This window comes from Pongo pygmaeus, chromosome 14, assembly GCF_028885625.2.
Source record: "Pongo pygmaeus isolate AG05252 chromosome 14, NHGRI_mPonPyg2-v2.0_pri, whole genome shotgun sequence".
NCBI lineage: Eukaryota > Metazoa > Chordata > Mammalia > Primates > Hominidae > Pongo > Pongo pygmaeus.
In genome coordinates, this window is record NC_072387.2 from 54,884,306 (window position 1) to 54,901,406 (window position 17,101).

The 17,101-nt window shown below is 39.7% G+C and overlaps 1 protein-coding gene and 1 non-coding gene across 17 annotated transcripts in view; both read right to left on the minus strand.

Annotated features, from left to right (window-relative positions):
- The window catches only part of RUBCNL (rubicon like autophagy enhancer), a 46,203-nt gene that overhangs the window by 16,911 nt on the left and 12,191 nt on the right, over nt 1-17,101 (minus strand). For 15 of the 16 annotated variants that reach the window (XR_010123573.1, XR_010123572.1, XM_063650843.1 and 12 more), the window contains exons 2-7: nt 13,669-14,328; nt 10,472-10,554; nt 9,778-9,988; nt 4,409-4,507; nt 2,745-2,805; nt 1,653-1,785 (exon numbers count right to left, since the gene is read on the minus strand). Coding sequence is in view for 14 of the 16 variants with exons in the window: in XM_063650843.1 (XP_063506913.1) it covers nt 1,653-1,785; nt 2,745-2,805; nt 4,409-4,507; nt 9,778-9,988; nt 10,472-10,554; nt 13,669-14,203 (1,122 nt within the window). In the remaining 2 variants the exon portion in view is untranslated. The remainder of the gene's footprint in view (nt 1-1,652; nt 1,786-2,744; nt 2,806-4,408; nt 4,508-9,777; nt 9,989-10,471; nt 10,555-13,668; nt 14,329-17,101) is intronic. The other variant, XM_063650844.1, reaches the window with a different exon arrangement.
- On the minus strand, nt 16,122-16,311 carry LOC129012033 (U2 spliceosomal RNA). The gene has a single exon (XR_008493540.1). It is a non-coding gene; the product is annotated as a U2 spliceosomal RNA (small nuclear RNA).

Here is a 17,101-nt window from a genome sequence, read left to right on the forward strand (position 1 = left end):
TGCAAGAGAATTGCTTTAAATGCCATCCAGATGAGATCACTTTTCTTAGTATTTTTAGTTCATTTATTTCCAGACTTCAAATTTACTGTTAAGTAGGTCATTTTGACCTGGAATGCATTTATGAATAGCAGAAGCCTCACCCCTCTTAGTCAACAGACTGACAAATGCTACCAATCAGAACCCCTATCATTATTAGTCTTCCCCAGAAACAGCTCTATTAAGACCATTCCCCTTGCTTATAAATGTTCAGTGCCTCCCTGCTGAACCACTGGACTTTCCTACTGTCATTTAAAATCCAAACTTCTCAGCCGGGTGCAGTGACTCACGCCTGTAATCCTAGCACTTTGGGAGGCCGAGGTGGGCGGATCACTTGAGGTCAGGAGTTTGAGACCAGCCTGGCCAACATAGTGAAACCCTGTCTCTACTAAAAATACAAAAGTTAGCCAGAAATTGCTTGAACCCAGGAGGCGGAGGTTGCAGTGAGCCGAGCTTGTGCCACTGCACTCCAGCCTGGGCAACAGAGTGAGACTCCATCTCAAAAAATAAATAAAATAAAATAAAATCCAAACTTCTCAAATTAGCATTCTACATCCTCCACAATTTGGCTACTACCATTCAAACCTTATTTCCATAAAGAACAACCTCTCACACACAAATACTCACAAACGGGTATGATCCAATTGCACCGAATCACTCTGCTCAACAGCATAGCATGCCCCTCCACTTTTGCTGCAGCTCCCCTTTGCCAAGAACGTCCTCCCCCAACCTTTCTACCTGCCACAGTTCTGGCCAGCCCAATACTTAGCTCAAGTTCTGAAATCTGCAATCAGCCTTCCTAAGTTCCCCTGGTAAAATTAAACACTCCTTCCTCTGCACTTCGAGGGCATTTTCCCTACCCCTATTTTAGCCTTTGTCATAATGTTCTCTACCCTCAGAAGGCTGCCTGCTCTCTGACAGCAGTGAGCAGTGTGTTCCATAAGGGAATCAACATGTACTTTCCAATGAGGCAGCCTGGGCATGACTCCTCCTTCACAGCTGACCAGCCCTACTGGGAGGCTGGGCCTACCACTTAAAAATAAAAATAAGAACAGCCTCTACCTAATAGGATACTTATGAGGATTAAAATGTGGACTGCTGGCCGGGCACAGTGGCTCACGCCTATAATCCTAGCACTTTGAGAGGCCAAAGTGGGCAGATCACTTGAGGTCAGGAGTTGGAAAACAGCCCGGCCAGCATGGTGAAACCCTGTCTCTACTAAAAATACAAAAAAGTTAGCGGGGTGTGGTGGAGGCCGCCTGTAGTCCCAGCTATTTGGGAGGCTGAGGCAGGAGAATCGCTTGAACCTAGGAGGCGGAGGTTGCAGTGAGCTAAGATCACGCCACTGCACTCCAGCCTGGGCAACAGAGCAAGAATCCATCTCAAAAAAATTAATAAATAAAATAAAATAAAATAATGTGGACTGCTGAGCACAGTCTCTGGTACACAATAAGTACATGCTAGTTTCCTCATTCATTTTGAGTCTCCCCTAATATCCAGTGACCATACAAGGAAACATAAATGTTTAAAGTGAACAGGGCAGGCAAAATGAGAATTTAGGAACTTTCAATTCAAGGTCAATTTTTTTTTGATACTTAATTTTTTTTGATACTTACTATCGAGCCAGCTGCACTCAGGGAACCTGCCAGCTGAGAATTAACTACTGACAGTATCCAGCACTTCCGGAACACGCGGTACAGCTCTTTGGCTAATAGTTCAGCAGAATTGAAGTCTGGCTCATAAGTGACACTGAAATGTAAGAGATGCAAAAACTGGAAAACTATATTCATGAGGACTATGTTCAGGGTCTTCCTGAGGTTTTCAACTGTTCTTCCCAGCCCTCAAAACTCAGAAGAGGCTGTCATATGAGATGATGCCTCAATCACTCACCAGGTATCTTACTCAACATAGCTCCTCCATGTTCAATAAATAAATCATCTTTTATTTACTGAGGGCACTAAGACTTAGAGGAGTGGTGAAAGATCACTGGCTTTAGAGTCAGAAGACCTGCATTCAAGCCCTACTTCTACCTCACAGCCTTCGTGTCCTGAAGCACATCCTGTATGAGTCTCAATTTTTATGTCTATAAAATAAGGTTTAAAAATACATAAATATATGGTCGGGTGCAGTGGCTCACACCTGTAATCCCAGAACTTTGGGAAGCTGAGGCGAGCGGATCACCTGAGGTCAGGAGTTCAAGACCAGCCTAGCCAACATAGTGAAACCCCATCTCTACTAAAAATACAAAAAAAAAAAATTAGCCAGGTGTGGTGGCAGGCGCCTGTAATCCCAGCTATTCAGGAGGCTGAGGCAGGAGAATTGCTTGAACCCAGGAGGCAGAGGTTGCAGTGAGCCGAGATCGGGCCATTGCACTCTACCCTGGGTGATAAGAGCAAAACTCAGTCTCAAAAACAACAACAACAAAAACATAAATATACACACACATGCATATATAAAATTCACCCAGCCTGTTTAACTGAAATGAGGATTAAATGAAAATGCATACAAAAGCCTTTTATATATTGTAAAACACTATAGAAACTTTGGGGGTGATTGTTTCATTTCTAGGTGATAATCTCCTAAGATTCATGGGAACATATCATTGGAACTAGTTGCAGCGGGCCCAGAATGTCAGAGGCCTAGTGTTCACACTGCCTCAGAGGTGATAGCCCACAGGTCTATGTGCACTGTGCACGGAAGACAGATACCTCTTAGAAGAGCTGCAGGAACAGCTACAGGTTTCTGTGATATCATTAAAATCTCCAAGCTCTGTGGGAAAATAAAAGAAAGAGTGGTGAGGTCTTTTAGTCTGTTTCATTTAATCGCAGTCCATTATATAAGAACACTAAAATCACTCCCTGCATCTCAGAAAGAGCAAATTATTTAGCATCTCCACGCGTCAGGTTCTGAGAAATGGACAGAACAGATAATGAGAGGACAGATAATGATCAAAGATGGGATTTCATTTGAAATGTCGCCAAAATACAACCGAGAGGCTAAAGAGATATCAGACCACAATGTGAATATCTGCTTTTTCATTCAACTCTACAAGTGAGATGAGAGATTAGCTATCCAGACATTTGAAACAAGAACATCTTTTATATATATATAATATATATATAAAATATATAATATATTATATAAAATATATAATATATTATATATAAAATATATATAATATATTATATATAAAATATATATAATATGTTATATATAAAATATATATAATATATATTATATATAAAATATATATAATATATAATATATAAAATATATAAATATATATTATATATAATATATTATATATTATATAAAATATATATTATATATTATATATTATATAAAATATATATTATATATTATATATTATATATTATATATTATATATATTATATATTATATAATATATAAAATATAATATATAATATATAATATATAATATATAAAATATATAATATATAATATATAATATATAAAATATATAATATATAATATATAATATATAAAATATATATTTAATATATTATATATATATAATATATATTTAATATATTATATATATAAAATATTTATTATATATTATAATATATTATATATAAAATATATATTATATATATAATATAAAATATATATTATATATAATATAAAATATATATTATATATTATATATTATATAAAATATATATTATATATAATATAAAATATATATTATATATATTATATATAATATAAAATATATATTATATATAATATAAAATATATATTATATATAATATAAAATATATATTATATATAATATAAAATATATATTATATATAATATATATTATATATTATATTATATATTATATATAAAATATATATTATATATTATATATAAAATATATATTATATAATATATATAAAATATATATTATATATTATATATATATTATATATAATATATTATATATAATATATATAAAATATATATTATATATATTATATATTATATATAATATATATTATATATTATATATAATATATAATATATATTATATATTATATATAATATATATAATATATATAATATATATTATATATATTATATATTATATATTATATATAATATATAATATATATTATATATAAAATATATATTATATATAATATATAATATATATTATATATAAAATATATATTATATATAATATATAATATATATTATATATAAAATATATATATTATATATATATCAGGACCATAATCTGATTTTAGAAGGAGTTGATTTGAATGCCACTGTAACTTAGTATTGTGTGTGATGCATGTAGTATGCGTATGCGGATGGGATTGGGGAGGCAGCCAGTCACATCCAAATAGTTTCCAAATCTTACCTAAAATAACAAATTCATCAACGTCACATTTGCAAATCTCTTTCACATCATGGTAAGTACGTGTTTCAGTCACTGGGCTGACCTGTAACACAGCACAATCTAGACAAAGAAAGGAAGGAGGTTTTTATCAATAAGAAGAAAAAGAAAACTGTACAACCTGCAACACCCAACTAAATAGAAATTGGGAAATGAAGAGGGCTAAAAGTTTAAGAGAATTAAACATTTCAACTTAAAGAATTAAAAAATTAGGGAACTATTTGTGTGTTCTTTTTGCATTCACTATGATTAAGTGCCTGTAGTCCCAGCTACTCGGAAGGCTTTCATCACAGGCTATCTGCAGTCCATCCAACGTTTTAAAATATTGAAACATTGAAAACATCTAAATGTTTAATAATAGGAAATTGATTTTGCAAATCACACGATTAAATACTATCATTTAAAAATGTAAATCTGCGGCCGGGCGCGGTGGCTCACGCCTGTAATCCCAGCACTTTGGGAGGCCGAGATGGGCAGATCACGAGGTCAGCAGATCGAGACCATCCTGGCTAACTAGGATGGTCTATACTAAAAATACAAAAAAAAAAAAAATTAGCCAGGCGTGGTGGCGGGCGCCTGTAGTCCCAGCTACTCGGGAGGCTGAGGCAGGAGAATGTTGTGAACCCAGGAGGCAGAGCTTGCAGTGAGCCGAGATCGCGCCACTGCACTCCAGCCTGGGCGACAGAGCAAGACTCCGTTTCAAAAAAAAAAAAAAAAAAAAAGTAAATCTGCCAGGGGCAGGGGCGTGCACCTGTAGTCTCAGCTACTTAGGAGGCTGAGGTAGGAGAATTACTTGAGCCCAGGACTTCACGTCCAGCCTGGGCAACATGGCAGAACCCCCGTCCCTTCAAAAAATGTAGCCCAGTGTGGTGGCCCGGCCAGCGCCTGCAGTCCCAGCTGCTCAAAAGACTGAGGTGGGAGAATCACATGAGCCTGGGAGGCTGAGATTGCAGTGAGCTGAGATCATGCCACTGCACTCCAGCCTGGGTGACAGAGTAAGACTCTGCCTCAAAAAAAAAAAAGTGAAAACTATAGCAACATGATTATTAATACTACTAGTATGAATAGTATTAATACTATTAATACTGATAATAGTATGAATACTATTAATACTATTAATACTGATAATAGTATTAATAATCATTAAATTATGATTAATTATATTAATATAATTATATAATCATTGTAAATATAAATTTGTAAAACTATCTTCATTTGAATAAACATAGGAGAGAAACACAGAAAAATGAATACAGTTGTTTAGGGAAATAGTCTAGCCCATAGTTTACATAGAAGTTATGTGAGCTGGGCACGAGGGCTCACGCCTGTAATCCCAGCACTTTGGGAGGCTGAGGCAGGCGGATCACAAGCTCAGGAGTTTGAGACCAGACTGGCCAACAAGGTGAAACCCCGTCTCTACTAAAAATACAAAAAAAATTAGCCAGGCATGGTGGCGGGTGCCTGTAGTCCCAGCTACTTGGGAGGCTGAGGCCAGAGAATCACTTGAACCTGGGAGGCAGAGGTTGCAGTAAGCTAAGACCACGCCATTGCACTCCAGCCTAGGCAACACAGAGAGACTCCATCTCAAAAAAAAAAGAAGTTATGTGAAGGGTTTTGCAGTAGGCTGGCTGACTTTAAGACAGAACCCATTCTAGCTGGGTGACGATGGACAACCACCACTTCCAGCTGCAGTTTCCTCATGGGTAGAATGGGGGTAAGAGCGCCCATCTGTGTTTTTCACTGTCTTTTGCCCATCATCCATAGTAACATACAATTTACATTGTGACTGAGTACAGACACAATAATATGTTTAACTGATAAAAAAAAAACTTTCAGGAAACATTGCTCACCCTCAGCGAGATGCACTCTGATACTTTCTACCCTTGTTTTTTTTTTTTTTAATGTTCTCAGGACCAACTGGCAGTTTGAGTAATACCAACCCAACTCACGGAGGAACATCTATTGCCACAAATGTCACAAGAGAAATACTTAATAAAAGATAAATATTATATTTGGAGGATAGAAATATTCTTAATTTTCATTTAACATATTCATATTTATTCATGTTTTCTTAAAGTTTCAGCTACCATCAATTTACACCCAACCACTATTTATAAAACTACCTATTTCAGACAAGGCATTATATTAAACACAAACACAAACAAGAAAATTTCTCATCCATCTAAGAGTTTAAAATCTCACGAAGGGCTGGGTGTGGTGGCTCACGCCTGTAATCCCAGCACTTTGGGAGGCTGAGGCAAGTGGATCACCTGAGGTCAGGAGTTCGAGACCAGCCTGGCCAACATGGTGAAAGCTCATCTCTACTAAAAATACAAAAATTAGCTGGGCGTGGTGGTGTGCAGCTGTAATCCCAGCTATTTGGGAGGCTGAGGCAGAAGAATGGTTTGAATGTGGGAGGTAGAGGTTGCTGTGAGCTGAGATCGCACCACTCCACTCCAGCCTGGGCAACAGAGAGACTCCATCTCAAAAAAAAAAAAAAAAAAAAATCTCATGAGGGAGCTGAGATACTAACAGACCTAAACCACCAAAAAAAAAAAAAAAAAAAACAAAGAAAAAAAAACACAGTTGCATTGCATGGGCCTTGAGAAGTTCTGAGGCAGGGTTCTGCACTACACAACTCCAGGGAAAGCCATGCATGCAGATGGCACTGGAGCATTCTGGAGCACAACCTGTGTTTCATTCCACATGGATGGGGTGCTCCTCCCCTGGGATACAAACCAGGGAGCATGTCACAGTGACAGTGGCAGGAGATTGCTTCTGAAGGATGGGAAGGATGAAAGACCTGATGTGTGGTTACTGGGGGAACCCACATTTCAGGACATCCTTCCCAAAGCCGTGGGGAGAAATGTCTGCCAGCAACTATACACAGTCTAGTTCAACTACAGCCCACAATCCAGCCAAGGGGAATGGCAGGAGATTCCTGTTTAAAAGGCAGGAAGCAGCCAGATGCCACAAGGCTAAAAATTCCAGAATAAAATGTGGCACAAGGTCGGCAAGCCATTATAGAGGACAAAAAGTTGTGATCCAGGAAGACAGATACATGCAGGATCAACTAGGGGACACAAGTTGAAAGTAAAGAGAGAAAATTAAACCAAATCGGTATTAAAGAGCTAAATTGTAGTTCTTACAAAATGACTAGCCAGAAGGCTACAGCAGTGGGCCGGTAAGGGATAGAAATGGGAAATGGATGGAAGAGAAGTGATTATGACTGAGAAGTCAGGATTGATTTGTTTACTAACTAGAAACGGGACAGGAGCACAAGACCAAGGAAGAAATGGATGGAAGAGAAGTGATTATGACTGAGAAGTCAGGATTGATTTGTTTACTAACTAGAAACGGGACAGGAGCACAAGACCAAGGAAGAAGGAAGAGTCCAGTATACTAAATAGGAATTACTTCTTCTCCACCCACATTCATTTTCTCCCTACTGGTAGCCTCAGAGGGCATGATCGTCCATATCACATTCCCCCGCCCCCTGGCTGCATCTGACCAACCAGTAATGGACATCTAACCAAGGCAAGGCCCATCAGGTGCTCTGTCCTGGGATCTGGACTGAGGGTCCTGCAAAACTGAGTTTTTGAGCTGTGAGGACCGGGCTGAGTGGTCAGCAAGACTGCAGAGCTGAAACTAGATGCCAGGCGTGGGTAGAAGTAGGTAGGCTACAGAAAAAGAATGAAGCAATTGCTAGAAAAGAAGAGATGAGAGGCCCAAAGTCCCCGAAAAGATAGACACTGGAGCTATGTCTATACTGGTCGTATGTGTCCCAGATATATTTCCCGCCACTGGGTTCAGTGAGAATGTTCTATATCTTGAGACAAAACAACCCTTTTAATTTGAGCCAGTTAGTGCATTCAACAGGTATTTGATCATATACCTATTCTGTGCCAGGCATTATGCTACACACCATATGGAGTGAGTTCTTCCTTTGTTATTGAGTATTCCTGATTAACGTGTAGTAAAGGAAGTCAAGAAGAAAAGCAAGCTTTAGTGGTTTTCTTTGGAAAGAAGGGGATTGTGAGAGTGATGGAGAGATGACTAGTTTAGACATATTAAGTTATAGGTTAACTATGCCCGCCTTTATGTTGAAGTGAACATATATCAACAATGAATAAAATGAAGCATTTTAAGTCACCCAGAAATGAAGTTAAATCAGAGGTCCTGGGGGGCCAGCCAGATGGACAAGGCTCCAGTCATAGAGAGCAAGCACTTAGAAGAGATGTCCAGGACTGAAAACATAGATTCAGGAGATAATAGCTGAGAAGGAATAATTGAAGGTGTATAGTAGGTTAAATCTGCCAGGAAGCAAATACAGATTAAAAAAAGAATACAGGACTGGAGGCAGGACTTAAGAAATGGTAAGAAAGTAGCAAACCCTAACATGAGCTATTGGCTTAGGCACTCGTTCCTCGGGGAAGAACCCCCAGGTCCCAGAGTGAGCCAAGGCACTCCTCCTCAGTGACGGTGACGCACTGTGCTGGGTCCCCACCTCTGTTCCACAAGTTACCCCACAGGGCTTCCCAGTTCCGTGCTCCAGCACGCAGGCTCCTTGAGGGAAGGAGCACACCCTGCGTACTGCTGATGTTCAGCACGTAGCACAGCACAGGCCTACTACTGAACAAAAAAAAAGAAGATTCATTGGAAAAGGAAAGATGGTGTAAAAAGAGCTAGGAGAATGCCATGTGACAGAAAACAAAGGACGAGGAGACATCAGCCACTTTTATTTCCAGTGAAAAAGAAAAGTAGGATGAAGTCCAAGATTAAAAAAACAAAACAAAACAAAACCTAGGATTTGACAACTGAACAGAGCATGATAACCAATCCTGACCCAAGATGGCAGAAATGGTGAGGATTACAGAGGTTACTCAAGAAGTTTTTAGACAAAGGATTTAAAGACATACATTTGTCCTCCTTTATCTGCAGTTTTACTTCCCCTGGTTTTAGTTACCTGCAGTCAACTGGTCCAAAAATATTCAATGAAAAGTTCCAGAAATGAACAATTCTTAAGTTTTAAATTGTGCACCATCCTGAGTAGGATGATGAACTCCCACACGTCTTGCCATGTCCCCTCTGGAACATGAATCATCCTTTGTCCAGCATACCACACTGTATATACTACCCACCCACTAGTCACTTAGTAACCCTCTTGGTTACAAGAACAAAAAAAAAGTAGTGTATATAGAGTTTGGTACTATCTGAAGTTTCAGGCTTCCACTGGGGGTCTTGGAATATATGCCCCGTGGATAAAGAGTAATTATGGAGGAGATATATGTGAAACACATAACATACAGCTTTCTCATATTTGCCCAACTTGCCTTCATAGCCACTGTATGAAGAAGTAGAAGACCCAGACTCTTGCTTTATGTTGGTATCAAAAGTCATTTCAGAGTCAGGCTGATCACTCCCAAGTAACCCACTGACTTCTTCTTTACTCCAGCTCTCTGTCTGCTGTTGACTCAGAATGTTACACTTCATTTTCTCCATTGCTGATATAATCATATCTGCAACATAAAAGTGGGCATTTTCCTGCAGAAAAAGAAATCAATTAAAATACAAGCATAATCAACTTTTTCATGGAGGGTATATTAGATTTGAAAAACCAATATGCTCTATTTAAGTGGAATTAATGCATATCAGTATAAATATTCATTTAACTGAGTTATCATAGGTCACTCTATGACTTATAGCACACATTGTCCAGAGACATAGATTCGGCTTACTGTAATCAACGAACAACTCAAGTTGGATTTCTTGTTATACAAAACCTTAGGTTGGGGGAAGCCTAATGCCAGACATCATTCATCAATCACAGAAAACTTTCCAGCTGAGCACAGGTGCTGCCTTGGAACCCTTCTTAGCTTAGTGTTTCTGGCAGTCTCCATCAATCAAATGCTGAAAGGAAACCTATTTGTAATGATTCATCAAATTGAAGTTTCCAGATTTAAATCAGAAAAACACTGTCTAAAGGATTAAGACTCTATGGTTAAAAAGAAAGAAGATAGCATTCACCTTTTCTACATCAACAGGCAGCACAAATACCTCTGGTGAGAAGGAATTCAAAGAAATGGTTCTTCTACTGACTTGAACAGCACCTGCCAACATAGCAATTATTAAAAATGGGGAAAAGGGAGTTTAAAGATTATCTAATAAAATAAAACAATTATAGGAAGTGGCTTTTAAATAATGTAAAAAAATAAGCACAATTCTAGAATAAATTAAGATGACAGGAAAAGAAAGATCTTTCCGATGGCAGGTCTTACAGATATTGCTTTAATGATGATCATTTTGAGGAGAGGCTGTTGGAGTAACTGGGAGGTATCCTCAGCCACCAGAGTGGAGGAGACAAATGAGGAAAAGAGGGTAGAAAGAGAATAGGGTCCTGGGAAATCCCAACAGGGGCTGGGGTAGGGTGAGAAGCCACAGTCCAAAAGCAGGGTCCTAAGGATTATGAGATTGCTTCTCTAACTCATTGTGATTGACCTTAAACTTCCTTTTTTCTTCTTCTTTTGAGACAATATCTCGCTCTGTCACCCAGGCTAGAGTACAGTGATGTGATCACAGTTTAGTGTGGCTTCAACCTCCTGGGCTCAAGCGATTCTTCCACCTCAGCCTCCCTAGCAGCTGAGACGACAGGTGCCACCATGCCCAGCTGATTTTCTAAATTATTTTTGCAGAGATGGGGGTCTCATTAGGTTGCCCAGGCTGGTCTCAAAATACTGGGCTCAATCTATCCTTCCACCTCAGCCTCCCAAAATGCTGAGATTACAGGCAGATTGAGCCACTGCACCCAGCCCTAAACCTCCTGTCTAGAGAAATAAAATCCATCCAAAAAAGGTCAGCATGGCTTCTCTAAGATAGTCTTCTTCCGGTCAAAACCAACAAACTGCAGAAGGTACATTCTGCTGACACATCCATTCCTGCACCCTTAGCCACTCCATTACTGGCAATGACCACCATCAAAACAAACATTTTTTCTGTCATGTGATTTCTTACTGCAGCATTTAAAGCAAAAATTTCTGTGTCAAGAGCTGAGATGTCCCAATCTGCTAAATTAGAACAAAATGCTGCACATGGTGGTGACACAGCTCTCAGCATGATGGAGTTGCAAGCAGGGTCATTCAAATCCCTTGCTTCATGTTCAAGAAAGTAGTTGTTGCATGGAAAAACTTGGACTTCTTAGCTTCAGAACCTATGGCTGGCAAACTTTTCCTGTAAATGGCTAGCTGCTATATATTGGAGGATCTGAGAGCCATACAGTATCTGTTTCAACCACTCTCTTCTGCCACTGTAGTGAGAAAGCAGCTATAGACAAAAGAGAAATTCATTTATAAAAACAGGAAGCTGGCAGGATTTGGTCCACATGGTTTGCAGACTCTGAGTATAGAGGAAAAAGCACAGAGAAGAATCGGAACAGAGTGGATTCCGGTTCCAGCTGTCCATTCACCAGCTGTGCCTCTGCATCAAAATGCTCTCAGCCCTTAAATTGGGATATTTATCAGGACATTAAGGAGACAAAGGAAGGTGAAAGTGCTTGTAAATGTGTAGTTCCTACGCAAACAAAATAAACTGTGGAATCCCTTCCTACAGCCTCAAGAAATGCTTACAGATGCAGATAGTCTTTCCTTAAAGTATTTTCTGAAAAAAGAAAACCCTTTTGCCGCCATCTGAGATGCAGCGGTCATAGGAATATCCACATCTTAGTGGTCAATGGCTGTTTTCCCTATTGCTGCCTCCACACCAGAGAAAGAAAGAACCAGATCACTCAAGGCTTCTTTTTCTTAATCTTACAGAATGAATCCCCTTACTGAGGTTAAGAGATATTCTCAAAACATTCTGTGAGTTGTTTCTAAAGGCACTGACAGGAGCTGTTGGGAGTCCTTGCCTTTGGGCAAAAGGGGCTGGCGTATCTGTTTTCTTTCTGAGAAAAAGACAAAGCTAAAGGATAATTTTAAATTGTAGAACTACTTCCTGTACCGTAATAGAATAAAAGGTTTCAGGCAAGGGTATGCTAGGCCCCAAAGATCATCTTCAGTTTATTATAACTTGTCATTATGGTGGTTCTCTGTTGGGGACAGGGCTTTCCTCTATGAGACAATCTATTAAGACTAATCTCTCACTTAGCCACTACTAAATTTGCAAGTCACTCTTAATCCTTAGAACTATCCAAGCCAGTGAGCAAAAAAATAGAAAAAAAGAAGGCCTGCAATCAGTCTTCTCATTTTGCTCAAACTTGGTCCTTATCTCAAAATTAACCATTGAAAGATTGTCCAAAATTTGTTCTTCTTAAGCAATGAATAAATGTGTTAAAGACTGTCATCATCTTTGATTGCTCAAACATTTCCAAAAGAACAAATAAACTCCATATTTTAGGTAAGGGGGAAGATGAGCTCCTGCTAGTGAGAAATAAATATATAGAGAAATAGACAGGCAGGCAGCAGGCAGACTGATGACTTTTTGAATTGCTTTGAAAGAAAAAGCTTCATTGATTATTTATACTAGGGTTCTAATAGAAATGTAAATTAATAATGACAAGTGTGACTATAACATAAATATTTTAAAATGAAATAAACATGTCACAGATTATAACAATAATAGCTAGCTTATTGACTCTTGAGTAGTACTTTGCACGGATTATCCAATTTTTAGGAATTTTAGGGTCTTAGGAATATGCACATTACTTCATAGCAGTGAGAGCCCTTGTTTTAATAAAAAGGGGTTTTGTATAGTCTTTGGGGGAAACTATAGCTATTGTTTTAAAATCTTACTATTTTCCCATCAGACTCTATACAGGTAAATATAACAAGTGAAGTGACTTCACCACCTACTAAGTACTGGTGTGAAATGGAGCCCCCTGTGACTGTCTGGAAACACCTCCAACCCCCACACTGACTTGAGAGTGCTTCCGATGCTCTCCCTTGTAGACAACTTAATGAGCTCTAAGTTCCTGAAGGCAGACACCAGCTTAAAGATGGCACATGGCACTGATTATCAACTACGTTAAGCTAAAAAGATAACAATTCCCTGCAGTCTAAGGAGCAAGCCAATACTTGATTTCACCGTTGTGACCACCCAGATGGCTGGGCTGCTGACAATATTAAATGAGGCAATGCACTGGCCCATGGGGAAGACAATAAGGCAGGCTTTAGAGCAAGGCAAAGCAAGGGTGTGAACAGAGAGCAATGAGGGAGGTCACCTACTAAAATTACCTTCATCAGCAGAAGATGTCAGATGGGAAGGCGCAAAAAAAGCACTGTCAGTCTCAGGATATGGGGAGGTGGCCAAAATCCTAGGGCTTGTGGGCAGAGACACCCGATGAGAGTATCCTGGGCGGACCATGTGTACTTCTGTTGAGGACAAAGAGAAGCTGCTACTCTTTTCACTCAAGTCATGGGGAGAAGCTCTGCCAATGGAGTCTGTGGTATCCTCAGACAATGTTGTCTCTGCCAGGGAGTCCCCGAGGCACGAAGGTGAAGGGCCTGAGGGAGAGGCAGCATCTGTCACAAAATGGGTCCCACTGTTCCCTGCTGCTGGCACCTGAGGTTGCAAGTCCTGCGGCTGTTGCTGCACATCCTGGGGGTTAATCCAGACAGCTTTGTGCCTCATGAGCCTGATGTCTAATTGGCAAGGAGGATGGTCAGTGTTCAGGAGTCTGGGCGAACCATCAATAATGCCAGAGTGATCGATGATCCCTTCCCAGGGCTCCACAGGAGAATCCTGCCTGACTGTAGACTGTGATACCATCTTTCCAGGCTTGTGACTGGTATGAATCCATTCAAAACAGATAGAAGGAGTTCCCTGATAGCTGGTACTACTTGATTTGGGCCCTGAACTCACCACATGGCCAGCTGGGGGTCTGGAGAGCTATTCTGCAAAGAGCAAAGAATCATTCAAAATAAGTAAGAATTCAATTGTATTTTGGCTACAAATTATTTTGAGATGGCAAAACCCAAAAAATTTAGAAGTCTGTACTTGGCTGTATCCAACATAGTAAAGTCCACTTGGATTTATAAGTGAAAAAATAAATAAATCAGCCATAAAACTAGCAGTAAACCTACAGAGGCTTGACATTGGGAGAGGAAACATTTTTCAAAGCATAAAATTAAGAAATCACAAAGGATCAACTGATAAATCCCATAAAAATGTAAAACATCCATGCATCAAAATTATTTTAATAAAATTAAATGTCAAATCCAAGATAGGGATACTATCTGGAAGTAAAGACACATTTCCACATTTTCTTTTTTTTTTTTTTTTAAGACAGAGTCTCACTCTGTCACCCAGGCTGGAGTGCAGTGGGGCCATCTCGGCTCACTGCAACCTCCGCCTCCTGGGTTCAAGCTATTCTGGTGCCTCAGCCTCCCAAGAAGCTGGGATTACAGGCATGTGCCACCACACCTGGCTGATTTCTGTATTTTTAGTAGGGATGGGGTTTCACCATGTTGGCCAGGCTGGTTTCAAACTCCTGACTTCAGGTGATCCACTTGCCTCAGCCTCTCAAAGTGCTGGGATTACAGGCATGAGCCACTGCGTCCAGCCATTTCCATATGTTCTTATTTTCATTTAGTTTGTTCTTGTGTTTCAATGAAGTAGGCAAAGTGGTACATAAAACAGAGGGATGATCCATAGCACTAAAGACTTTGCTTCATGTAACTTATATAACCTTTCATACTTATCAATATCAATGTATTCTCAGTTCATAACATTTAAAGAACACAGTATGAATCTAGAACCCATCTTTAAAACCCACTCACTTCTAAGCTCAGATTTTAGCTTTAGTGAAGAGGTAATGATTAAAATGTTGAGAGCTACACAAACAAGAAGCACTCTTGTCACTGTAATTACAGGCTCCGGAGATGTTTTGCTTTTCTGTTCTTCCACTGCCCTTTGCATTGTGAAGCTAAAAGCAACTTTCAACAGCAAAAGCCAGAAGAGCCAGGGGAAGGCCTAGAGATAGAAGGGTGGCCTATGCCACATTCACCCTGCACAGTGGTGAACGGGAGACTTTGGAGTCAATTACAGGGCTGTAAATACCATTGCTGTGTATGTAGGCAACTCCCACATGTATCTCTCTATTTCTGATTTCCCGGCTAGCATATCTTATTGCCTATTTGACATTTGTCCAGTGGGCACTGCAACCTGATACATCCAAAACAGTCACTCATTTCTCCTGAAACCTGCTCCTTCCCTGCTTTTCCCTCTCCCAATTGCCCAAGCCTGAAACTTAGGAGTCATTTCTGATCCCATCTTTCCTTAGCTCTCCAACTTCATTCCATCAGCAAGTTTATAGCTATAGCTGCTGTCTTAGTCTGAGTTACCGTCTTCTCACACCTGGACATGCAGCCATAGCTTCCCAATAGGTTTCCCTGCTGTTACTCTTGCCCAGGCTGTAGTGCAGTGGCACAATCTCGGCTCACTCCAACCTCTGCCTCCCAGGTTCAAGCAATTCTCTGCCTCAGCCTCCCAAGTAGCTGGGATTACAGGCGCATGCCACCACACCCAGCTAATTTTTGTATTTTTAGTAGAGACGGGATTTCACCATGTTGGCCAGGTTGATCTTGAACTCCTGACCTTGTGATCCACCTGCCTCAGCCTCCCAAAGTGCTGGGATTACAGGTGGGATCCACCGTGCCTGGCCAGTAACACCGTGTTTTAACACCCAGAGGGGTGCACCATTCCTAGAGGTACAGCAATACCAAGCTGATGCATGGAGTGGACGGAGCAAGCTCCTAGTCCATGTCCCTGCTCCAAAAATCCATTTAATATATTGTCCTTGGATAGAGGACATATCAGATATTAACTGATAAGAACAGATACTACACTTGATCTTAGCCAAAAGGCCAAGAAGCGATTACTCTTGCCCATTTTTATCAAGAGGTATTCAAAAGATCTTTTATAAACCTAAATCAGATCATGTCATTGCCCTAATTGAAATCCCCCAAAGGCTTCCCATCAAATCTGGAATAAAATCCAGACTCCTTACCTTGCCCTCAAGGCCTGACATGATGCTGTCCCTGTAAACCTCTCTCACTTATCTTCATCCAGCCTCCATAAGCCCCAACCACACTGCAAGCTATTGAACCCTATAGGCTCCTTCTAACCCTAGGAATGCTGTTTTATGTTTCCTCTTTCTGAAATGCTCCTCCCCCAGATGATGACACATCTGGCTCCTTCCTGTCGTAAATGCCTTGATTTATAAATTACTTCCTCAAAGATATCTTTCCTAACCACCTTTCTGCTTAAGGTAGTTCCCCCATCATTACCTCTCACAACACCATAAACATTTAGTTTTCGTTCACAGAGGTGCTCCCTTCCTGCTATGTTTTAGTTCATTACCGCCATTCTCCTCCTACTCCCACCTAACTGTAAGCTTCATGAGAGGAGGGGCCTTGTCTGTTCCCTGCTGGGTAGCATGCCCCATACCTAGAGCTGCAAATGAGGGTTCAATCAATGTTTATGAATTGAAAGAACAAATCCAACAAAATGGAGACAAAGTTAAGAGCTAGAGAAAAGACCGGGCGCAGTGGCTCATGCCTATAATCCCAGCACTTTGGGAGGCCAAGGCGGGTGGGTAACCTGAAGTCAGGAGTTCGAGACCAGCCTAACATGACGAAACCCCATCTCTACTAAAAATACAAAAAT